General features: G+C 43.5%; 2 protein-coding genes and 1 long non-coding RNA gene across 3 annotated transcripts; all 3 read left to right on the forward strand.

Moving 5' to 3' along the window:
* The first annotated feature begins 874 nt into the window (after positions 1-874).
* On the forward strand, positions 875-1,723 carry LOC124276594 (uncharacterized protein DKFZp434B061-like). Its single transcript, XM_046712241.1, has 2 exons — positions 875-1,117; positions 1,202-1,723. The coding sequence occupies exons 1-2, from the start codon at positions 875-877 to the stop codon at positions 1,721-1,723; spliced, it is 765 nt and encodes a 254-aa protein (XP_046568197.1).
* Positions 1,724-14,645: 12,922 nt separating this feature from the next.
* Positions 14,646-17,422, forward strand: LOC124276588. Its single transcript, XR_006898577.1, has 2 exons — positions 14,646-14,755; positions 17,241-17,422. It is a non-coding gene; the product is annotated as an uncharacterized LOC124276588 (long non-coding RNA).
* Positions 17,423-17,958: 536 nt separating this feature from the next.
* Positions 17,959-26,179, forward strand: LOC124276589. Its single transcript, XM_046712237.1, has 4 exons — positions 17,959-18,040; positions 21,908-22,040; positions 24,201-24,323; positions 25,962-26,179. Exons 1-4 carry the CDS (start codon positions 18,011-18,013, stop codon positions 25,991-25,993), a joined length of 318 nt encoding a protein of 105 aa, XP_046568193.1. The 5' UTR covers positions 17,959-18,010; the 3' UTR covers positions 25,994-26,179.
* The last annotated feature ends 410 nt before the right edge of the window (positions 26,180-26,589 follow it).

Consider the following 26,589-nt stretch of genomic DNA (forward strand, 5'->3'; position numbering starts at 1 on the left):
GAGCCAAACAGAGAGCCCGCCAGATACAGACAACCACAGACAGCCAAACAGAGAGCCCGCCAGATACAGACAGCCACAGACAGCCAAATAGAGCCAAACAGACAGTCCGCCAGATACAGACAACCACAGACAGCCAAACAGAGCCAAACAGGCAGCCCGCCAGATACAGAAAACCACAGACAGACAAACAGACCCAAACAGACAGTCCGCCAGATACAGACAACCACAGACAGACAGACAGAGCCAAACAGGCAGCCCGCCAGATACAGACAACCACAAACAGCCAAATACAGTAGATCCAAACAGACAGCCCGCCAGATACAGACAACCACAGCCAACCAAACAGAGCCAAACAGAGAGCCCGCCAGATACAGACAGCCACAAACAGCCAAATAGAGCCAAACAGACAGCCCGCCAGATACAGACAACCACAGGCAGCCAAAACAGAGCCAAACAGAGAGCCCGCCAGATACAGACAACCACAGACAGCTAAACAGAGCCAAACAGAGAGCCCGCCAGATACAGACAACCACAGGCAGCCAAACAGAGCCAAACAGAGAGCCCGCCAGATACAGACAACCACAGGCAGCCAAAACAGAGCCAAACAGAGAGCCCGCCAGATACAGACAACCACAGGCAGCCAAAACAGAGCCAAACAGAGAGCCCGCCAGATACAGACAACCACAGGCAGCCAAACAGAGCCAAACAGAGAGCCCGCTAGATACAGGCAACCACAGACAGCAGAGCCAAACAGAGCCCGCCAGATACAGAGCCACAGGCAAACAGAGCCACAGATAGGCAGCCAAAACAGCCCGCCAGATACAGACAACCACAGGCAGCCAAACAGAGCCAAACAGACAGTCCGCCAAAACAGATGCAAACAGAGAGCCCAGCTAGATACAGACAGCCACAAAACAGAGCCAAACAGAGAGCCCGCCAGATACAGACAGCCACAGGCAGCCAAAACAGCCAAACAGAGAGCCCGCCAGATACAGCCAAAACAGACAGATACGAACAAACTACAGCCAGATACAGGCACACAGGCAGCCAGAGCCAAACAGACAGAGCCAAACAGACAGCCAGACAGATCGCCAGATACAGACAACCACAGATACAGGCCAGCCACAGGCAGCCAAAACAGAGCCAAACAGAGAGCCCGCCAGATACAGACAACAGCCAATAGAGAGCCAAACACAGGCAGAGCCAAACAGAGAGAGCAGACAAACAGAGAGCCCAGACAGCCCGCCAGATACAGACAACCACAGACAACCACAGCCAGCTAAACAGAGCAGCCAAAACAGAGCCAAACAGAGAGCCCGCCAGACAGAGAGCCACAGACAACCACAGGCAGAGCCAAACAGAGAGCCCGCCAGATAAACAGAGCCAAACAGAGAGCCCGCCAGATACAGACCAGCTAAAACAGCCAGATAGATACAGACAACCACAGGCAGCCAAAAGAGCAGAGCCAAACAGAGCCAAACAGACAGTCCGCCAGATACAGACAGACCAAACAGCAGCCAAAACAGAGCCAAACAGAGCCAGCCCGCTAGATAGCCCAGACAGGCGGCACAGGAGCAGCCCGCCAGATACAGCAGCCAAACAGAGAGCCCGCCAGATACAGACAACCACAGGCAGCCAAACAGAGCCAAACAGAGAGCCTGCCAGATACAGGTGCCAGATACAGACAGCCACAGGCAGCCAAACAGACAGGAGACCCCGCTAGATACAGACAACCACAGGCAGCCAAAACAGAGCCAAACAGACAGCCCGCCAGATACAGACAACCACAGGCAGCCAAAACAGAGCCAGACAGACAGAGGATACAGAGCCAAGATACAGATACAGCCACAGGCAGCCAAACAGACAGTCCAGACAGAGCCAAATACAGCCCGCAGACAGACAGACAGAGCAGACAGGCAGCCAACAGAGAGCCAAACAGAGCCACAGACCCACAGATACAGGCAGCCACAGACAGCCAAACAGACAGCCCTCTAGACAACCACAGACAGCCACAGCCAGCCAAAGACAGAGCTAAACAGATACCAAACCAAGAGCCGATACAGACAACCACCCACAAGACAGACAATCCGCCAGATACAGACAGCCAAAGGCAGCCAAAACAGAGAGCCAAACAGCCAGATACAGACAGAGCCACAGACAGCCAAAAACAGAGCCAAACAGACAGATACAGACAGCCGCCAGATACAGACAACCACAGATACAGACAAAACAGAGCCAAACAAGCCAAACAGAGAGCCCGCCAGATACAGACAACCACAGGCAGCCAAACAGAGCAAACAGAGAGCCCGCCAGATACAGACAACCACAGGCAGCCAAAATCAGAGCCAAACAGACAGCCCGCCAGATACAGGCAGCCAGCCAGACAGCCAAACAGACACCCCTCTAGATACAGACAACCACAGCCAGCTAAACAGAGCCAAACAGACAGATCGCCAGATACAGACAACCACAGACAGACAAACAGAGCCAAACAGAGAGCCCGCCAGATACAGACAGCCACAGACAGCTAAACAGAGCCAAACAGACAGATCGCCAGATACAGACAGGCACCAAACAGAGCCAAACAGACAGCCGCCAGATACAGACAACCACAAGCCAAACAGAGCCAAACAGAGAGCCCGCCAGATACAGACAACCACAGACAGCCAAACAGAGCAGCCACAGGCAGGCAAACAGAGCCAAACAGAGCCTCGCCAGATACAGACAACCACAGCCAGAGCCAAACAGAGAGCAGAGATACAGACCGCTAGATACAGAGCCAAACCACAGGATACAGACAAACAGAGCCAAACAGAGAGAGCCCGCCAGATACAGGCAGCCAAAACAGAGCCAAACAGACAGCCGCTAGATACAGACAGATACAGAGCCAAAAACAGACAGACAGATACCAGAGCCAAGATACAGACAGCCACATACAGCAACCACAGCCAAACAGAGCAGACAGAACAGACAGCCCGCCAGATACAGACAACCACAGGCAGCCAAAACAGAGCCAAACAGAGAGCCCGCCAGATACAGACAACCACAGGCAGCCAAACAGAGCCAAACAGAGAGCCCGCCAGATACAGACAACCACAGGCAGCAAAACAGAGAGCCAGATACAGACAACCACCCGCCACAGAGATACAGACAACCACAGGCAGCCAAACAGAGCCAAACAGAGAGCCCGCCAGATACAGACAACCACAGGCAGCCAAAACAGAGCCAAACAGAGAGCCCGCAGACAACCACAGATACAGCCAAACAACCACAGACAGCCAGCTAAACAGGAGCCAAACAGAGAGCCCGCCAGATACAGACAGCAGGCAGCCAAACAGCTAGATAGATACAGACAACCACAGGCAGCCAAACAGAGCCAAACAGAGAGCCCGCCAGATACAGACAACCACAGAGGCCAAACACAGCCAAGACAGCCACAGATACAGACAACCACAGGCAGCCAAAACAGAGCCAAACAGAGAGCCCGCCAGATACAGGCAGCCACAGACAGCCAAACAGACAACCCTCTAGATACAGACAACCACAGCCAGCCAAACAGAGCCAAACAGACAGATCGCCAGATACAGACAACCACAGGCAGCCAAAACAGAGCCAAACAGACAGATCGCCAGATACAGACAACCACAGGCAGCCAAAACAGAGCCAAACAGACAGATCGCCAGATACAGACAACCACAGACAGACAAACAGACCCAAACAGAGAGCCCGCCAGATACAGGCAGCCACAGACAGCCAAACAGACAACCCTCTAGATACAGACAACCACAGCCAGCCAAACAGAGCCAAACAGACAGCCCGCTAGATACAGACAACCACAAACAGCCAAATAGAGCCAAACAGAGAGCCCGCCAGATACAGACCGCCACAAACAGCCAAATAGAGCCAAACAGAGAGCCCGCCAGATACAGACAACCACAGGCAGCCAAAACAGAGCCAAACAGAGAGCCCGCTAGATACAGACAACCACAGGCAGCTAAACAGAGCCAAACAGAGAGCCCGCCAGATACAGACAACCACAGGCAGCCAAAACAGAGCCAAACAGAGAGCCCGCCAGATACAGGCAGCCACAGACAGCCAAACAGACAACCACAACCCTCTAGATACAGACAACCACAGCCAGCTAAACAGAGCCAAACAGACAGATCGCCAGATACAGACAACCACAGACAGACAAACAGAGCCAAACAGAGAGCCCGCTAGATACAGGCAGCCACAGACAGCTAAACAGAGCCAAACAGACAGATCGCCAGATACAGACAACCACAGGCAGCCAAAACAGAGCCAAACAGAGAGCCCGCCAGATACAGACAACCACAGGCAGCCAAAACAGAGCCAAACAGAGAGCACGCCAGATACAGACAACCACAGGCAGCCAAAACAGAGCCAAACAGAGAGCCCGCCAGATACAGACAACCACAGACAGCCAAACAGAGCCAAACAGACAGCCCGCCAGATACAGTCAACCACAGACAGCCAAACAGAGCCAAACAGACAGCCCGCCAGATACAGACAGCCACAGACAGACAAACAGAGCCAAACAGACAGCCCGCCAGATACAGGCAGCCACAGACAGCCAAACAAAGCCAAACAGACAACCCGCCAGATACAGACAACCACAGACAGACAAACAGACCCAAACAGACAGTCCGCCAGATACAGACAACCACAGACAGACAAACAGACAGTCCGCCAGAAACAGGCAGCCACAGACATAGCCAAACAGACAACCCGCCAGATACAGGCAGCCACAGACAGGCAAACAGAGCTAAACAGACAGTCCGCCAGCCTGACAGACAGTGATCAGAGTTTGATAAGACAATTCAAGGTCCCATATATGATAAACAACCCGCTTATCTAATATTCATTTGGCACAAAGTTAAACTGTGTTGGATACAAATAAAGCGTAGATGATCGATATCTTCTGAAATGAACAATAACAGGTGTTAGCATGGGTAATAATGTTAGCTAGCGTCAGCCTTGACACCAATCTTTCTTGTTTCATAACGACATGGTCAGCAGTTCATGAGTACTTACCAGCTGTTTGACCATCGACCAAGCCGTAATTAAAAGGGCCGGCTCTTGTTAGGCAGATATCGAGTTTACCTACCCCCCCTAATTTATGGCAGATCCATTATTGGCAAATTACAACGTGTTGTGTGGCAGTGCTCGTCATCCTTGTTAAGCAACGTAGGGCGCGGAGAGTCCTTGGATGGGTGACCGTGTTGGCAGCTCGACTCCTGAGAGTTTCTAGGACTTCAGTCCTGCCCCACAACAAAGCACATGTGATACATGTGGTCTCACCTTAGGCAAGTGAGTTAGTTCAAAATTGCCTCTGTTCACCCAGCAGAAAATGGGCACCCGGTGGGATAAGTCATGTGACTATTAACCTTCTAGCTTCTCACAGGCAGCTTGGGTTGTCCGGGCTAATAACTGTCTGCGCTTTGATTGTTAGCGCTATGAGCATTCACCTAGTGAATAGAGTTTAGTGCATTATAAATGCACTTATTATTATTATTATTATCCTTCTTGGGCAGTATTGGACACCGTTACTCTTAGATCCAGTAGAGCGTGTGGAAGGTTCTAGGGCATTCTGGATATTCCAGTGTCGTCTGACCCAGAGAGATAGAGAAAGTTCTGGGAGCATTCTGTGTATAGAGGGGCGCCATTCTTGCCTCAGTCATCTCACAATACTTCACGCATTTCATGAAAAACAGCAGTTGTGACCAGATCCTGTTTCATCACTTAAGAGTCAGGGCAACAACATGTACCATTTCAACTGCTATCGGTATGATGCGGTCGAGGATAGACGACCGAGAACACAATAAGCCGAAGAAGGTTTCAACAAACTACAGTTGCATTTTGATCATATTCAACAGAAGACGGTTGCATTTGGATTACATTCAACATACGACAGATGCATTTGGGTCATATTCAACAGGCGGAAGTAGGAATTAGATCATATTGAACAGACCACGGTGGGATTTAGATCACATTCAACAGACGACGGTTGCATTTAGATCAAACTCAACAGACGACAGTTGCATTGAGGTCATTTTCAACAGACGGCAGTGGGATTTAGATCACATTCAACAGACGACGGTTGCATTTAGATCACATTCAACAGGCAACAGTTGGATTTAGATCACATTCGACAGACGAGAGTAGGTTTTAGATCAAATTCGACAGACGAGAGTAGGACTTAGATCACATTCGACAGACGACAGTAGGATTTAGATCACACTCGACAGACGAGAGTAGGATTTAGATCAAATTCGACAGACGAGAGTAGGACTTAGATCACATTCGACAGACGACAGTAGGATTTAGATCACATTCAACAGGCAACAGTAGGATTTAGATCACACTCGACAGACGAGAGTAGGATTTAGATCAAATTCGACAGACGAGAGTAGGACTTAGATCACATTCGACAGTAGGATTTAGATCACATTCAACAGGCAACAGTAGGATTTAAATCAAATTCGACAGACGAGAGTAGGACTTAGATCACATTCGACAGACGACAGTAGGATTTAGATCACATTCAACAGGCAACAGTTGGATTTAGATCACATTCGACAGACGAGAGTAGGATTTAGATCACATTCGACAGACGACAGTAGGATTTAGATCACATTCAACCGACCAAAGTTGGATTTAGATCACATTCAACCGACGAAAGTTGGATTTAGATCATATTCGACAGAACATACACTACAAATTTCGGCTAGATTCAATCAGACAAATTAAAGGTAGGCAATTACATGCCATGATGAGTGAAGCCTTCAGTAGCTCGGCGTCGTGTCACGGTCAAGATGGTGGCCCGCTAGGAAGCTCCACAAATACAGCTGCCGGAGCCACCTTGTCCTCATCAACACATGTCGATTCAGATGATAATTGCTATCCACGGTACTGCCAGAAGCCATTCCCATTTAATCAATACACGGGATATTTATAACATGATCAACCCGATGAAGAACATTTAAATTGTATTTTGTCGTAAAAAATAGCGTTCCACTGGATGTACCCTACATAGGCGTGACTCCATTTTTGTTACGTTTTCATTGTATATGTTTAAGCTGAATGGGTTATATTAATTATACACTTGGTAAATAATAGTGAATAGTTGCGCTTGTCACACCGAATTCTGCATCGATTCACTGCGTAGGTAAAATTTGTTATGCCCATTTCTAGTGTCTCATGTCATGATAACCTCGGAAGTGTGATTAAGCAACATATATAAATCCCCCCAATCAATACTTCAGTGTACAATGTCACCATCCCACGAGACCATGCAGGGCCACCTAACCACGTTAGTTCTACGATTAAATAGGAAAAGTTCCTCGCCAAATGTCATCCCCGTTAACTCTATGATAACTTTATATTGCTTACCATCATACAGTGGAGTGAGGGTGGTTCTACGCCGCTGTTATCAATATTCCAGTGATATCACGACTGGGGAGTCAGTGGGGACACCAGAAATTTACTTCACAGTTTGTACCCATGTTGGGAATCGAACCCAGGTCTTTGTAACGGTGGAACCCTTGAACTACTCAGCTACACCATCGCCCCCGAACCTGTCTTCGATGTCATGAGTGAAGGCTTTAACCACAAGAATACCCCATGCCCCATCAGTGAGCCTGACTGTATGTATATTACAATCATACTCTTTTACCAGGAACTAAACTTACAAGGTAAGCATGCAACTAGCCTTATAGTGTAGTTTCAAGCCTTGCCTTGGTTCTAGAGTGAGTGAGTGAGTTGAATTGACTGTTACGCCGCTTTGTGCAATATTCCACCAATATCACGGCGAGGGACACCACACATTATACCCATGTAGAAAAACGAACCCGTGAACGTGACGAGCAAACGCTTTAACCACTAGGCTACCCCACCGCCCTCTAAAGATTTTAAGCCTACATGAGATTAAAGTACTGTCGTGTTTTGAGGTATTTGGAGGGGAGGGGATACGTGTTCTCTTGTTTTTTATTACAATCCTTCTCTTCAATCTCATTTCCGGTTCTTCCGATTCTTGGCTTATGAACGAGATTTCCACAGCAACAGCTAAGTGTTGGTCCGTGTGTAATCTGTGGTCATGCAGGGATGTTTTATCATATGCCACTTGTGACCGGATCTCATGAATAAATAGGATGGAAGCTCGAATCACAATCCCCATAGCAACATGGCTTCACCAGTGGTCACGTGTCATAATTCCAGAGTTAGAATCTCTAGCTTCAAATCTTAGGGACAATTTGTCCAAAAATGAGATCAACCGTCACTGAAGCCTACATGGGAAACAATATGAAATATGCTGGCTTTCCTCAGTGGTAAGATCAGGGTGGAATTTAGGGTTGTACATTCAGTATTAGGCACCCAGCTGGTCATCATACATCATTTGAAAAAAACAAGAACACCCCTCCCCAAAAACAAGAACACCCTCCCTAAAAACAAGAACACCCCTCCCCAAAAACAAGAACACCCCTCCCCAAAATACAAACAAACAAGAACACCCCTCCCAAAAAACAAGAACACCCTCCCCAAAATACAAACAAACAATAACACCCATCCCCAAAAACAAGAACACCCCCTCCCCAAAAAAGCAAGAACACCCTCTCCCCAAAACAAGAACACCCTCCCTAAAAACAAGAACACCCTCCCCAAAAACAAGAACACCCTCCCCAAAACAAGAACACCCCTCTCCCCAAAACCCCAACAAAACAATGAAAAGCCAAAAAAAACATACAAAAAAATAAATAAATAAAAAAACAAGAAAAACAAACAAACAAAAAACAGTAAACGAAACAAACACCACCACCAACAAACAATCTAAACAAAAATTACTGCTAGAATTTGTTCTTTACTCACAAAGCGTAATCCCAACTATAACATAAGGGCATTTCACCACTTTCTAAAAGGCATTTCTCAAAATGGAAAACGCCCATTATATACATGCATGAAAAATGAGTGAAACCGTGATGAATAATATGACAATACATAAGAGTCTCGGGATTATTTACTCACCATCGTCCCAGAGACGGAGGTCATTTGTCAATTTCTAATTCCAGGTGTGTAGCGAGTCCCCGCAATAGCCTCCCAAATATCACAACGCGGTGTGCTTACAACTATTGATTTTACCATAACAACCGGATCTACATGTGATGGAAGGTAACGAGCATATATGTAAAAACAGGTAGGGTGGGGCAGGGTGGGGCCGGGACGACGGCATTACGAAGGAAGCCCCACCCCCAATCCGCTCCAGATATTGCAACAGAAGCAGAAAGTGCCGTTTGTCATCGTCATCACATCTCCTCCATCGCGTCCATGACAATGCTTCACAGGAGAAACAACCGCCTCGTTTGTAACCAAGTGCGACCAAACAAAGGTGTGTCCTGTTGCCTAACAAGCGTCACCATATGTTTCTAGCGTTCGGTTGTACGTTAATGAGCCCATTGTCACTGTGGAAATATTATCACAGATGTTTCCGCGATCCTTGCAGACGGGTATCTATTCAATTAGTCGGCTGGCTGTGTACGGGATTGATTTACCCGGCCAGGGTGTTTGTTCGTTCGCCATATTACGTTTCTGCTTGTCAGGATGGATTTGATCCATTATCACACTTGCAATGTCAGTGAAGATAGTGTTTTTCCTGTCACGCTGAACCCTGTCTATGTCAGACCCTATAGGAAATCCGGTACATAAAAGCCCAAAATACATATACGTTACACGAAAGGAAGGTGTATCTGTCCCTTGTCAATGAATTTTTCTAGCCATTCGGTAAATAAACAACGATCTTCAAGAAATTATACAGTATCAGACAATACATAATATCTGAGATTCCGGAGGTAAATTACAACTATTACTCTATGTCATTTTAAGATACGAATACGAAGATAAAACATTGAAAGGCCAACTGACGGAGAGACTTCGCTGAAGACAATTAGCTGTTCAGATAACATGACGCTATCAGTGTGTGACGTCATATCAACAATAGAGAAATGTTTCACGTGCTAGCCAGCATCGATAATAGCCAAATGCACGCACTGAAAATATGTTGAGAAGGCCGACAGGTCCAGAATGACATAGGTGTTTTGGCGTAAATGTAACAGCAATTAACAGTAAGATTTATAAACAGCACAAAATCTGCGTTTGCCCCTCAATAATATATGTTGTAAATCCCAACCAAAGGCTCATGTTTGACCGTAAATAGGTGCGCCATCAGAAGTTATGCTGGCAGTTATGAAAGTTATCACATGAATATACATGTATAGATAACATAAGCTTCATATCGCTTGCTGCACACGACCCGCACACTCCTGTCAACACACACGCGACAAAGATGAAGTCCTTGTGTTTGATCACCATTTCAGTAAGTAATGTGTTGTCATGATGCATTCATCAATAGTTCATGATTCTTTGTTTACTGGATAAACACACACTTTATGGTTGAACAAGTTCTTTATTCAGGTGATTCGACATTTCGATACAGATGCAACCATACCTGCTTGACAACGATACAAGAATCTGTATTGAAACGTCGCATCACCTGAATAGAGAAGTTGTTCAACCATAAAGTTTGTCCTTATCTGAGTCTCCAACTTCTAGAAATGCCACTCAAAGAAGTTACTTTGTCTACTGGTTGTGTACAGGACTGAAGGAACATGGTAATGCGGAGAGAGACAGACTGAAATATAGAGAGGTCCAGATACAGAAAACCACAGACAGTCAAACAGAGCCAAACAGACAGCCCGCCAGATACAGACAACCACAGACAGCCAAATAGAGCCAAACAGACAGCTCGCCAGATACAGACAACCACAGACAGCCAAACAGAGCCAAACAGGCTCGCTGGAGATACAGTACAGCCAAACAGAGCCAAACAGACAGCTCGCTAGATACAGACAACCACAGACAGCCAAACAGAGCCAAACAGACAGCTCGCTAGATACAGACAACCACAGACAGCCAAACAGAGCCAAACAGACAGCCCGCCAGATACAGACAACCACAGACAGCCAAATAGAGCCAAACAAACAGCTCGCTAGATACAGGCAGCCACAGACAGCCAAATAGAGCCAAACAGACAGCTCGCTAGATACAGACAACCACAGACAGCCAAACAGAGCCAAACAGACAGCCGCCAGATACAGGCAGCCACAGACAGCCAAATAGAGCCAAACAGACAGCTCGCTAGATACAGACAGCCACAGACAGCCAAACAGAGCCAAACAGACAGCTCGCTAGATACAGGCAGCCACAGACAGCCAAACAGAGCCAAACAGACAGCTCGCCAAACAGACAGCTCGCTAGATACAGATACAGACCACAGACAGCCAAACAGACAGCCAAACAGACAGCTCGCTAGATACAGACAACCACAGACAGCCAAACAGAGCCAAACAGACAGCCCGCCAGATACAGACAACCACAGACGGCCAAATAGCTGAAACAGACAGCCTGCTAGATACAGGCAGCCACAGACAGCCAAACAGAGCCAACAGACAGCAGCCAAACAGCTAGATACAGACAACCACAGACAGCCAAACAGAGCCAAACAGACAGCTCGCTAGATACAGGCAGCCACAGACAGCCAAACAGAGCCAAACAGACAGCCTGCCAGATACAGAGACAGCCAAACAGAGCAGACAGCCGCCAGATACAGACAACCACAGACAGCCAAACAGAGCCAAACAGACAGCTCGCTAGATACAGACAACCACAGACAGCCAAACAGACAGTCCGCCAGAAACAGGCAGCCACAGACAGACAGACAGACAGGGCCAAACAGACAGCCCGCCAGATACAGACGGCCACAGACAGCCAAACAGAGCCAAACAGACAGCCCGCCAGATACAGGCAGCCACAGACAGTCAAACAGACAGTCCGCCAGAAACAGGCAGCCACAGACAGAGCCAAACAGACAACCCGCCAGATACAGACAACCACAGACAGACAAACAGACCCAAACAGACAGTCCGCCAGATACAGACAACCACAGACAGCCAAACAGACAGTCCGCCAGAAACAGGCAGCCACAGACAGAGCCAAACAGACAACCCGCCAGATACAGGCAGCCACAGACAGGCAAACAGAGCTAAACAGACAGTCCGCCAGCCTGACAGACAGTGATCAGAGTTTGATAAGACAATTCAAGGTCCCATATATGATAAACAACCCGCTTATCTAATATTCATTTGGCACAAAGTTAGACTGTGTTGGATACAAATAAAGCGTAGATGATCGATATCTTCTGAAATGACAAAATCTGGCCATATGACACCACATGGTTAATATGAATCGTGTTCACCGTAATGCTCTCGTCTCTCCAGTACTATATCAATTACACAATAACATGATTCCCTTTCCGTATTTGCTGGTTTACGATACACTGCCGGGCAAACAAACATACACATTTGAATATTGGACTTGACTAAATAATTACAAACTTTATCAAAGCGTTACTACGCTGAAAGCAGTCGCCGAAACACAACTATGAAACCATGCGTTATGAAACACATCAGTGTCGAATAGCCACTTCTTGTTTCGTTTTAGACACCATGAAACTGTATACTTTCTTTTTGTACGTCAGTATATTCAGACTCTAAAAATCCAGCGCAGAAAGACAAACCAATAGAAGCCAAAATAACAGAATTATTTTTGACATCATATACGTAAGAATAGACTCCGAAACGTCGTGCGTACAGAGAGTGAGTTAATATAAATATATACCCGTACTGTATTGTCTCTCGGGTGGAACATTTGAACGAGTATGATTTTACGCCGCCTTTAGCAATATTCCAGCAACATCACAAATGGGCTTCGCACATTGTATCCATGTGGGGAATCGAACCCGGGTCTTCGACGTGACGAGCGAACGCTTAACCACTAGGCTGGCTCACCGCCATAAATTTTCAAAAACTGTATGTGTATCACTTCTAAATGCCGTTCAAAGACTTTATGTTTACAACAATAACAACACGACACTTAATATCATTTGTTAATACACTATTATAGAAGATGATTGGTTACATTCTGTTGATTTAAACAATTAGACAGCACCATGAGATTGTCTACAGACCTGAGTTTTGTTGATCAAATAACATCTGTAATCAAAGCAATAGTCAGGTGATGTAAAGTTAGGCCACAAACGTAACAGTTTTAGCAGCACGTGGTCTGTGCTCCAGGTGTTGGTGCTACACGTGGTTGCTGAGGACATGCCGTGTAGGCTGGGTCGTCAAATGGTACAAACGGCAGGTCGAGTTAACTTCATTAAATAGGGAGCTTTTTCCTTTCTTGTTCTATTCGGCCCAGGGTTGCACTGGAAACACCAGTTGCTGCTGCTGCTCGCTGCCTAAAAGCCCGAATCGGAAACATTAAACCACCTGTAGCTTCTTTTTTAAAGAAAGTTAGGACATTGATGACGATTTCTCGACACTGTGATGTCAAACGGCGACCTTGTCTCGGCTGTTCGGACATGTTGACAATCAACTGACAAAGATGCACCCCTTCACAATAATAGACCCAACCAAGTGTGACACGGTCACGCAATACATTAGTATTCACTTGATCAGGTCAAACTGAACAAGCTGTAACGATATAAATCTAGTTTATTGCACATGAAACGTAAATTCATTTGAATACAGTCAAATCCCGATGAGTCGAATCGCTGGGGACCAAGTAATAAATTCGACTTATCCATGTATTCGAGACATATATATATATATATATATATATCTTTTGTTAACGGCGTATGAACCATCCAGAAATATACTTTGATTCTCGCAATCTGGAAAACCTAAACTGAGGGGGAAAGTAATTAGTTTGCATTATTGTGGAACTGAAATTTGAAAGAACTGTTGTTAAAGTTAGTCATGCCTTAAACTCACCACTCATTCTTGCGACAAGCAATCCTTGGCTGCTTAAGTTGTGGAATTCGAAATCGGCATAGTAAAGACTGGGTTAAGAAATGAACTTGCATCCACATGATATGTTTGTAATGTTGTGTCAGTTAGGCAGTTGTACCCCTCAGTTATAATTTAAATCATAATTATGTTTGAAAAATTATGTCAAAATATTCTTTGCGTTTTGACTAAGCGCCGGTAAAAGTCCTTGTGGGGTGAAAGCATTGCTGATTGAAGATCAAACATATGATCAAATCAGCTTTGAGGTGTTTGTTCGATTTCTTTTGTGCCTCAGTTATAATTGAAATCATAATTATGTTTAAACAAGTATGTCGAAATGAGCACCAGTGAGTGAGTGAATGAGTTTAGTTTTACGCCGCTTTTAGCAGTATTCCAGCAATATCACGGCGGGGACACCAGAAATGGGCTTCACACATTGTACCCATGTGGGGAATCGAACCCGGGTTTTCGGCGTGACGAGCGAACGCTTTAACCACTAGGCTACCCCACCGCCCCAAATAAGCACCAGTAAAGTTGTGGAGATATAATGTTGGTAATTGACTAACATATGATCCAATCAACTTAGACTTCAACACTTCAATGTATATATACATGTATATTTTTGTCCCTCAGTTCAATGGTCTCCAAATACCGTAATCTTTCCAGTAAACTCCTAAATTCATCTATCGCACGTTATGCCTATATTTCCTCAGAATGCCGGATGTATTCCGGGTTACCGTCCTGGGGTCAGCATCCTGGGATGGTGAGTGAGTGCCTCTGTCATGATGATTTCTACTGTGGGTCGGACCTCCCATGGCCTCACCATAGAAATACAGGTACCTGTCTCCCTCTGTTAAGTTAAGTACGAGCATCAAGCCCACGACCACAACATTAAGAACTAGAGGTACTCATAGGATAGTAAAATTGGTAAAATTATTTCATTCATATAGAATAAAAAAAATTTGTAAAAAAATCTCCAAGATAAACACACATATCCCCTCTGATTAAACATATTCCTCGATAGTTATGTAAATTTATCACCTAGATAGAGTTCAATTATTGATTAACCACATAATCATAGAACATAAATCGTCCCCGAGGTAATAAAGCTGTGAAAATAGAAATACAGTTTGACTGATATCTTGTAACTAAAAGTAAATGTGTGACCCCCTGCTACAAGAATAGATGTCGCATATTGTAAATTTGTCACCTTTGTAAACAGCAAAAGGCGTATTATTCCCGGGAAACTGAAATAAATGTACTACCCGTTGAAAGAAGCAGTAAATATATCATCTCCTGTAAGCAAAATTCTATCACCCAAAATAATATAATGCCTCTTTTAACCAGACATGAACAATCACCCTTTCTTAAGCGAACCTAACCCCTTGTAACTAGAAACAATTATATCGTCACTAGTAAGCAGAAGCAAATATAACCCTAGTAAACAGAAGTAATTATATCATCCCTAGTAAGCAGAAGTAATTATATCATCCCTAGTAAGTAAGCAGACAATTATATCATCCTTAGTAAGCAGAAATTATATCATCACTAGTAAGCAGAAGTAATTATATCATCCCTAGTAAGCAGAAGTAATTATATCATCCCTAGTAAGCAGAAGCAATTATATAACCCATAAATTATATCATCCCTAGTAAGCTAATTATATCATCATGAGTAAGCAGAAGCAAGAGGTAATATATCATCACTAGTAAGCAGAAGTAATTATATCATCCCTAGTAAGCCAGAAGCAATTATATCATCACTAGTAAGCAGAAGCAATTATATCATCACTTGTAAGCAGAAGGTAATTATATCATCACTAGTAAGCAGAAATAATTATATCATCACTAGTAAGCAGAAGAAGCAATTACTAGTCAAGTATCAACAAAGCAATTACATCATCACTAGTAAGCAGAAGCAATTAGATCATCACTAGTAAGCAGAAGTTATTATGTCATCACTAGTTAGCAGAAGTAATTATACCCATCACTTGTAAGTAGAAATAATTATATCACCCCCATTATAAGTAATTATATCATCACTAGTAAGCAGAAGTAATTACATCATCACAAGTAAGTGGAAGTAATTATATCATCACTAGTAAGCAGAAGTAATTATATCATCACTAGTAAGCAGAAGTAATTATATCATCACTAGTAAGCAGAAGTAATTATATCATCATTAGTAAGCAGGAAGTAATTATACCATCACTACTAAGCAGAAGCAATTATATCATCACTAGTGGCAGGAGCAATTAACTAGTAAGCAGAAGTAATTATATCATCCCTAGTAAGAAGAAGCAATTATATCACCCCAGTAAGCAGAAGTAATTATATCATCACTAGTAAGCAGAAGCAATTATATCATCACTAGTAAGCAGAAGTAATTATATCATCACTAGTAAGCAGAAGTAATTATATCATCCTAGTAAGCAGAAGTAATTATATCATCACTAGTAAGCAGAAGTAATTATATCATCCAAAGTAAGCAGAAGTAATTATATCATCACTAGTAAGCAGAAGTAATTATATCATCACTAGTAAGCAGAAGTAATTATATCATCACTAGTAAGCAGAAGTAATTATATCATCACTAGTAAGCAGAAGTAATTATATCATCACTTGTAAGCAGAAGTAATTATATCATCACTAGTAAGCAGAAGTAATTATATCATCACTAGTAAGCAGAAGTAATTATATCATCACTTGTAAGCAGAAGTAATTATATCATCACTGTAAGCAGAAGTAATTATATCATAACTGGTAAGCAGAAGTAATTATGCCATAACTAGCAAGCAGAAGTAATTATATCACCTCAGTAAGCAGAAGCAATTATATCATCACCTGTAAGCAGAAGTCAATACATAAGCCTTTGTAGGCAGAAGTGAATGGATCACTTCTAACGAGAAGTGTAACTGGGTCATCCCTTGTAACCAGATCAAGAATGGTCACGTCTTGTTACCAAAAGTTAATGCATCACTGCTTGTAAGCAGTAGATACTTCGTTCCCTGACTCCTACAAGACCCTGAAAATGTTGATGATGTGTGTGGCCCAACATGTGACTGGATATGGTACCAGCATTGTATTCAGGGAATGAGTGGGGTTTTACACCGCTATTAGCAATATTCCACCAATATCACGGCGGGGACACCAGAAATGGGCTTCACACATTGTGCCGGTACCGCAGTGGGGAATCGAACCTGGGCCTCCGGTGTGACTAACGAACACTGTAACCATCAGAGTACCTTACCGCCTATGATTGTACTGAAGGCAGTTTAGATACGTGTTGCATTTTTCAATCCTTGTAATTTCGTTATTACAGGTACTTGCAGGCCCTGGGGCGGCCTTCCATAGAGTCCGGGACATCGCCATGCTGAACTTCATCTCAGCCATTGTCTGCAAGAATAAATGTTCACACCGAAAATATCAGTGCATTTCTTATTGGACTAATGCCCCAATCTGTTCCTAAATATGACGGCTATAATAAAGAAATCACAGACGTCATCCACAAGAAATCATTTTGGTTACTTCAATGTCACCTCAATGTATATGTACGGATTTAATTGCAGTAGCTTCGGCAATAAGACGATACAAGCCTGGAAAATATCTCCATCTAGTCTGCTATAATGTTGAAATTGGTTCTCCTTTGTAACAATTTTGAGTTCAATGAGAATTGACGGAGAGACCTAGCTGAAGACAAGATGTTGTTCAGATAATATAACGCTATCAGTTTGTGACGTCATATCAACAATGGAGAAATGTTCCACGTGCTAGCCAACATCGATAATAGCCAAATGCACGCACTGAAAATATGTTGAGAAGGCCGACAGGTCCAGAATGACATAGGTGTTTTGCGTAAATGTAACAACAATTAACAGTAAGATTTATAAACAGCCAAAAATCTGCGTTTGCCCCTCAATAATATATGTTGTAAATCCCAACCAAAGGCTCATGTTTGACAGTAAATAGGTGCGCCATCAGGAGTTATGCTGGCAGTTATGAATGTTATCACATGAATATATAGATAACATAAGCTTCATATCGCTTGCTGCACACGACCCGCACACTCCTGTCAACACACACGCGACAAAGATGAAGTCCTTGTGTTTGATCACCATTTCAGTAAGTAGTGTGTTGTCATGATGCATTCATCAATAGTTCATGGTTCTTTGTTTACTGGATAAACACACACTTTATGGTTGAACAACTTCTTTATTCAGGTGATTCGACATTTCGATACAGATGCAACCATACCTGCTTGACAACGATACAAGAATCTGTATCGAAACGTCGCATCACCTGAATAGAGAAGTTGTTCATCCATAAAGTTTGTCCTTATCTGAGTCTCCAACTTCTAGAAATGCCACTCAAAGAAGTTACTTTGTCTACTAGTTGTGTACAAGACTGAAGGAACATGGAAATGCGGAGACAGACAGACTGAAATATAGAGAGAACCAGATACAGACAGCCACACATAGACAGAGCCAAACAGACAGTCCGACAGATACAGACAGCCACACACAGACAGAGCCAAACAGACAGTCCGCCAGATACAGGCAGCCACACACAGACAGAGCCAAACAGACAGTCCGCCAGATACAGACAGCCACACACAGACAGAGCCAAACAGACAGTCCGCCAGATACAGACAGCCACACACAGACAGAGCCAAACAGACAGTCTGCAAGATACAGGCAGCCACAGACAGAGCCGAACAGACAGCCCGCCAGTTACAGACAACCACAGACAGAGACACGCAGACAGTCCGCCAGATACAGACAACCGCAGACAGTCCGCCAGATACAGACAGACAACCACAGACAGAGACACGCAGACAGTCCGCAAGATACTGAAAACAACCACAGACAGAGACACGCAGACAGTCCGCCAGATACTGACAACCACAGACAGAGACACGCAGACAGTCCGCCAAAAACAGACAACCACAGACAGACAAACAGAGCCAAACAGACAGACCGCCAGTTACAGACACAGTCACAGACAAACACAGACAGTCCGCCAGATACAGGCAGCAGACAGTCCGCCAGATACAGACAGCCACAGACAGAGACACGCAGACAGTCCGCCAGATACAGACAACCACAGACAGAGACACGCAGACAGTCCGCCAGATACAGACAACCACAGACAGAGACACGCAGACAGTCCGCCAGATACAGACAACCACAGACAGAGACACGCAGACAGAGCCAGATAAACAGACAACCACAGACAGAGACAGTCAGACAGTCCGCCAGATACAGACAACCACAGACAGAGAACCGCCAGACAGTCACGACAACCACAGATACAGACAGAGACACGCAGACAGTCCGCCAGATACTGACAACCACAGACAGAGACACGCAGACAGTCCGCGAGATACAGGCAGCCACAGACAGAGACACGCAGACAGTCCGCCAGATACTGACAACCACAGACAGAGACACGCAGACAGTCCGCCAGATACAGGCAGCCACAGACAAACAGACAGCTGTGAAGTAGCGAGAGACTTTAAGCCGAATACATGTCACTAATCACATGTCACTACAGCTTGATAAGACAATCCAAGGTCTCATATATGATAAACAACCCGTATATCTAATACTCATTTGACACAAAGTTAGACTGTGTTGGACACAAATAAAGCGTAGAAGATCGATATCTTCTGAAATGACAAAATCTGGCCATATTACACCACATTGTTAATATAAATCGTGTTCACCGTAATACTCTCGTCTCTCCAGTAATATATCAATTACACAATAACATGATTCCCTTTCCGTATTTGCTTGTCTACAATACACTGCCGGGCAAACAAACATACACATTTGAATATTGGACGTGACTAAATACAGTACAACCAGAAATTATTGAGAATTTAAAGATTGTAAAAAACAATTATTTTTTCACTCATTACTCACGTATTAAATGTGAATATTAGCAGAACACAACTCCAGATTCAAAGACAGGTGAACAGTTAGTATTTTGTCAAGTCACCATGGGCAGCAATGCAGGCTTCAATGCTGCGGGGCATACTACTGATCAAAGAAGTTAGAAAGTCGTGGTCCATGCTGTCCCAATATCGGACCACCTCTTCTTTCATTTCAGCAATATTTGACAGATTTTACTTATTGACACTTTCCTTCATAAGTCCCCAAACATTTTCTATTGGATTTAGATCAGGGCTATAGCTTGGCCAATCTAATAATGTCATATTTTGGGTCCGAAACCAGGCCTGTGAATGCTTTGAACGATCTTTTGGGCCGTGGTCCTGCTGGAAAATCCAAATATTTCCATAGAACACGTGAGCAGATGGAAGTAAATGTCCCTCGATAATATCTGTGTACCGCTCACTGTTCATATTCCCTTCAAATACACAGAGGGGCGTTGCCCCTAACACAGATATGCCACCCCACACGTTAAATTTCGGACTGTACTTTGGGCGCTGATACAAAGATTTTTGCAGTTTGTTTGGTCCAGAATTTCATTGTATTAGGAAACAGCCACACAGAACTTTCATCTGAGAAAATCACATTGTCCCAGTTAAAATTTTTATGCTGTAGGCACCAGTTCAACCTTCGCTAATTTTGTTCAGGTTTCATGATCGGTGAAGGAATTCCTCGACTTTTCTGCCAACCCATTGCATGCAGCTCTGTTCTAATTGTCTCCTTACAGACAGCCACAGTTCCTCTATCAATCATATCCAGCCTTAAGTTTTCTTAACTCCTTCGTTTGTTTTAAGAAACAAGAATACCAAGCCGCCTCCTGTCACCGACAGTCAATTTTCTGGGCCTACCTGCGCCTCCCTGGTGCTCAACGCCATATCCATTTGCAATATTTTTCAAAACACGATAAACAGTGGACAACGGGATGCCTGTTCTACTTGAAATCACTTTAGCTGATCTGATGTCCTTGTTATAATACTCTAACATCAACTTCCTCTTCTCTAAATCATCCATACTGAGGATCACTGAAAATGTCGTCTGCTAGCAAGTAAACAAAGGGGGGATAACTCTTTACAAACTAATGAAAAAGGATTAACGGAGTTGTCTCTCTTGAATGAAACTAAGCACTTGATAGCTGGTCGAGGTTGTTTATACTAGAAATCTAATTAAACATATTTCTAAAATTCTCAATAATTTCTGGTCATACTATAATTGCACACGTTATCAAAGCGTTACTTTGTTGAAAGAAGTCGCCGAAACACAACTATGAAACCATGCGTTATGAAACACATCAGCGTCGAATAGCCACTTCTTGTTTCATTTTAGACACCATGAAACTGTATACTTTCTTTTGTACGTTAGTATATTCAGACTCTAAAAAATCCAGCGCAGAAAGACAAACCAATAGACGCCAAAATAACATAATTATTTTGACATCATATAAGTAAAATATACTCCGAAACGTCGTGCGTACAGAGAGTCATACTATAATCATGCACACCCCTTCATTTAATTGGAGTGACAACCATTAGGTTGTGCATGAGTTATATAAATATATACATTATTGCACTGTATTAAATATATCTCGGGTGGAACATTTGTTCCCAAAAGAAAAGTGAGCGAGTATGATTTTACGCCGCTTTTAGCAATATTCCAGCAACATCACAAATGTGCTTCGCACATTGTATCCATGTGGAGAATCGAACCCGGATCATCGTCGTTAGGAACGAACGCTTTGACCACTAGGCTACATCACCGCCATAAATTTTCAAAACTGTATGTGTATCACTTTTAAATGCCGTTCAAAGACTTTATGTTTACAACAATCACAACAGGACACTTAATATCACGTGTTAATACACTACTACAGCAGATGATTGTTTACATTCTGTTTATTTAAACAATTAAACAACACCATGAGATTGTCTACAGACCTGAGTCTTGTTGATCAAATAACATCTGTAATCAAAGCAATAGTCAGGTGATGTAAAGTTAGGCCACAAACGTAATAGTCTTTAGCAGCACGTGGTCTGTGCTCCAGGTGTTGGTGCTACACGTGGTTGCTGAGGACATGCCGTGTAGGCTGGGTCGTCACTGTCCCCGGGATATGTGCTGCAAGGGGAACACCGGCCGGTCCCAGGGGTCCTGCACTCCCCTGAAGACTGAAGGAGAAGGTAGGCACTTTCACCTGAACCCTTGGAATAGTTTTTTTAAAGTAACTTTTACTTAGGTTCAACTCGGAAGGTATCTGTGATGGGTCGTTGGGAGAAAAGGGGTGCTGAGTCCCGGAAGTTCAAAGGCGCACTACGGACACTACCGACACGCAGTCCACTACAGATGCCATTACATGTCCTCCCGGCCTGTCGCGTACTGATGGATTCCCTCACGTTTCTCACGTTTTGATCAAGGTTTTGACACGTTTTGCGCGTTCTGTCAAGACTTTCTACGTATGAAACGTGGACGCCAGCCAGCTTTGGAGCACATTTGTGTCCACGGTATAAAAATAAGGCCTCCCAAGCAATAGCAGCCATTGCATCCTGAGAGACAAGAGCAGCATGAATCCACAAGATGAAGAAGATTTTGTGTTTGTATGTTTGCTGGGGGCATACATCGAGTCCTTGCGTCAGCAAGAAGGCAAGTATCAGCTGCAGAGAAGGAATGCCAGAGAAGGCAACGTACCGTATCTCGCCGGCCCTGTAAACCGTCACACGCCTGGATGCGTTGTGATAGAACGGGACGAATCGGCTACCATACAACCAAGCTTGCCGTGAGAACCGGGAAAACAGCGGACAGAAAGGGTGAAACAACCGTGACAAAACGCCATACAACGTGTCCGAGCGTGACAAAACCTGAAAGGACCGTGGGATGCTTGGGAATACACATGTCTCCCGTCCCACTACAGACCCACTACGGACCGTCTACAAGTTTTGTTACGGTCTATTACATGCTGTCACGTTTTGTTGCGTTCCCCCATTTTACTACAGCCAATTAGGTTTCTCATTAGTACCGTGACTGCCGTGGCAATTTTTTGAACAGTTTAAAAATCATCCACGGCATCCACGCCCTCCACGTTGTCTCACGTCCATCCCGTTTTGTCTCAGTTTCACGATAAAACGGGGCTGCCGTGGCCGCCGGGAACATAGTGTAGCCCTAGCATATAAAGCAGGGTCATTGCCTATATAAGGCCGTTGTGCTTTTAGGCGGTCATTGACATTTTTTAGCTAGTGGAAGAATATCGTTATGCCACGATCCACTGCTGTAAATCGAAACATTGCCATTTGGACGTCTGGAGGCTGGGGAGTTTCAAACTGCCTCCACACGTCACCTCAATGTTCACCAGAGTACCATCAGTCGTTAATGTTAAAATCAGACTTCTATATATGCATATGCATAATGTCAACCTTTCAGAGGCACAGAAGCGCCTCAGCTTTCGACTAAGTCTCACACAAATGACCACTGGCAATACATTTGGTTGTTTGAAATGATGTTGTGGATGTCTAATAAAGCCTCTGGATGTTGATGTTGATTTTGTCAGTATCATCATCACTGTCTGTGTCATTCTACATAATGTATGCACAAATCTCCAAGAAACTGCATGGCGGATGCAACTGATGAAGAAGATGAAGTTCGCGAGGGGAGCTGTTATGTGTGCAAAGGAAAATAATACAGATCTCATAATCTTTGGAAAATATTTTGAAGCAGTTTTGTTCATATGATCAGTAATTTAATCAGTGTTTATCCATAATCTAGGGAATCCTAGGAGAGACATTGTCGCGTTGTCGCATTGTCGCTTTGGATGAATGAAAAAAATCGACAACGCGACAAATGGTCAAAATGTCGCTTTGTCGGATTGTGGCATTGTCGCGCTTTGGTTAGTTTTGACATATTTTGCTTGTTTTTGTGAGGGCGACAATGCGACAATGTCCCTTCTGGGATTCCATGATAATCTGTTTGGGCATGATCTTGTACATTTAGAATTGTTTTAGTTATTTTCTAGTATCATAGATGTAAAATCCTCAAATAAACAAATCTTAAAACCGGTAAAAAATACTTCAGGAGCATTTATAGTTATGAGTAAATATACTTTTACTAGACCTCTAGGTGTAGCAAATATACTTTTACTTTTTTGTCCATATACTCACATGCCACCGTAAGTAAGTTTCCTTATGTAAGTTTAAATAAAAGTGTCCATGTAATGGCGTCAATGTCAACTTCAGTGTGTATGCACTCTCTTTTGCCCCTCAGTTCAATGTACTCAAAATACCGTAATCCTTCCAGTAAATTCCCATAGGCATCTATAGCATGTTTTATGAGTTATAGTTATATTTCCTCAGAATGCCGGATGTATTCCGGGTTGCCGTCCTGGGGTCAGTATCCTGTGATGGTGCGAGAGTGCCGCTGTCATGATGATTTCTACTGTGCTGCGGACCACCCCGGGCCTCAACTGGGAGGTAGAGGTAACTGGCACCCTCAGTTAAGTCATGTATCAAGCCCACAAACACATTCCTATGAACTAGAGGTACCTAAAAAGAGAGTAGAATTGGTTAAATTCGTCGCACTCATATAGAAATTGTTTTGAGCAAAATAATCTCCTAGATACAACATATGTTATATTTGGGATTACACTTTCTTTGTAAAGTACAGATTCTAGTTCTTTTGGGGTTGAGTCCAATCCGGGATTCGAACCCACACCCACAGAGTCAGGCACCTAATCGCCAGCACAAAAATTGTGATATCTATTCTTGAAGCAAGGGGTTACACTTTGCCTGACTCTGAGGGTGTGGGTTCGAATCCCGGATGGGACTCAACCCCAAAAGTACTAGAATCTGTACTTTACAAAGAAGGTGTAATCCCAAATATAACATATGTTGCATTTGACCACATTCTAATATGGCATTGTGTATTTCACAATCTCCGAGATAGATAAAAATACTGCTTAAATGTATTCCTAGATAGAAAATTAAAATAAGGTAAATATATCACCTAATAAGAGTTAAATTATTGATTAACCATATAATTTTAGAACATAAATCTGTGAAAACAGAAAAAAAGTTTGACTAATATCTTGTAACTAAAAGTAATTGTGTCCCTATCTGCTGCCAGAATAGATATCGTATATTATAAATTCGTCACCTTTGTAAACAGAAAAAGACGTATCATGCCCGGGAAACAGAAACAGATGTATGACCCATTTTAAGAAGAAGTAAATTTTCCATCTCTTGTGAGGAGCAAAATTCTAACACACCAGATAATATGTTGCCTGGTTTAACCAGACATGCATAATCACTTCTTTGATTGGCATTCTAGAAGTTGGGTAGATGAAGAATGAGGACTATTTCTATGGATATACAACTTCTTTATTCTGTATAGGCGACGTTTCGACATAGATTCTAATGTCGTTGTCAAGCATTACTTGATGAATCTTCATGAATAATCACCCTTTGTAAACAGTACTTAACCTCTGTTACGCCAGTAAACAGAAGTAATTATATCATCACTAGTAAACAGAAGTAATTATATCATCACAAGTAAACAGAAGTAATTATATCATCACAAGTAAACAGAAGTGATTATATCATCACAAGTAAACAGAAGTAATTATATCATCACAAGTAAACAGAAGTAATTATATCATCACAAGTAAACAGAAGTAATTATATCATCACAAGTAAACAGAAGTAATTATATCATCACAAGTAAACAGAAGTAATTCTATCATCACTTGTAAACAGAAGTAAATACATAACCCAAGAATGGTTACCTGTTGTTACCAGAAGTAAATGTATCACCCCTTGTAAGCAGTAATTTATTCTCCTATAAGGCATGATCCTGATGTGTGGCCCAACCTTTGACTCGATATGACACCAAGGTTATATAGTGAGTGAGTTGGGTTTTACGCCGCTTTTAGTAATATTCCACAATACCACGGCATGGGACACCAGAAATGGGCTTCCCACATTGTACCCCTGTGGGGAATGAAACCCGAGCCTTCGGCATGACGCTTTAACCACCCGAGTACCCCACCGCCCAAGATTTATTGAAGGCAGTTTAGACACGTGTTGCATTTTTCAATCTTTGTAATTTCGTTATTACAGGTACTTGCAGGCCCTGGGGTGGTCTTCCATAGAGTCCGGGACATCATCTCAGCCATTATCTGCAAGAATATATATCCCCGTTGAAAAAAATCAGTGCATTTCTTAATGGACAATTACGCCAATCTGTTCCTAATTCTAAGATGCCTAGCGGTTAGAACAATCGAAAAAAAATACATTATCAGACAATAAAGGTATAGTTTTTTGATGACGTAACAATTGAATGACGTTATCCCGTTATCCTCGTAATCGATGTATTTTTACATTACGTCACAATGCATGTCAGTTGTCATCGCCTCGTACGGCCTCCTACAGTAAACTACTCCGTTGCATACCGTTTCTTGGTATGCAGTTGCTTCACGCAGCTAACATCACTGGTGGAAACATTACGTTTATGTTTTACGACGGTTAAAATGTGTCAATTCGACTCACAAGTTTTCAGCGACACGAAAACGTTCGCAATGTTTACATTCCCACAATGCAATCGTGGAATGTCGCTTGACTACTCAGCTTCATCTGGATGTACTGATCTAAACTTACGTTGGTAGTAGAAATGCGACGTTCATATTGCCCCATATGGTTTGACAGATGACAGATGTAATTAAAATAATTCAGAGACGATATTTAATCC

This window comes from Haliotis rubra, unplaced genomic scaffold (assembly GCF_003918875.1).
Source record: "Haliotis rubra isolate DU_JTF1 unplaced genomic scaffold, ASM391887v1 Scf210, whole genome shotgun sequence".
NCBI lineage: Eukaryota > Metazoa > Mollusca > Gastropoda > Lepetellida > Haliotidae > Haliotis > Haliotis rubra.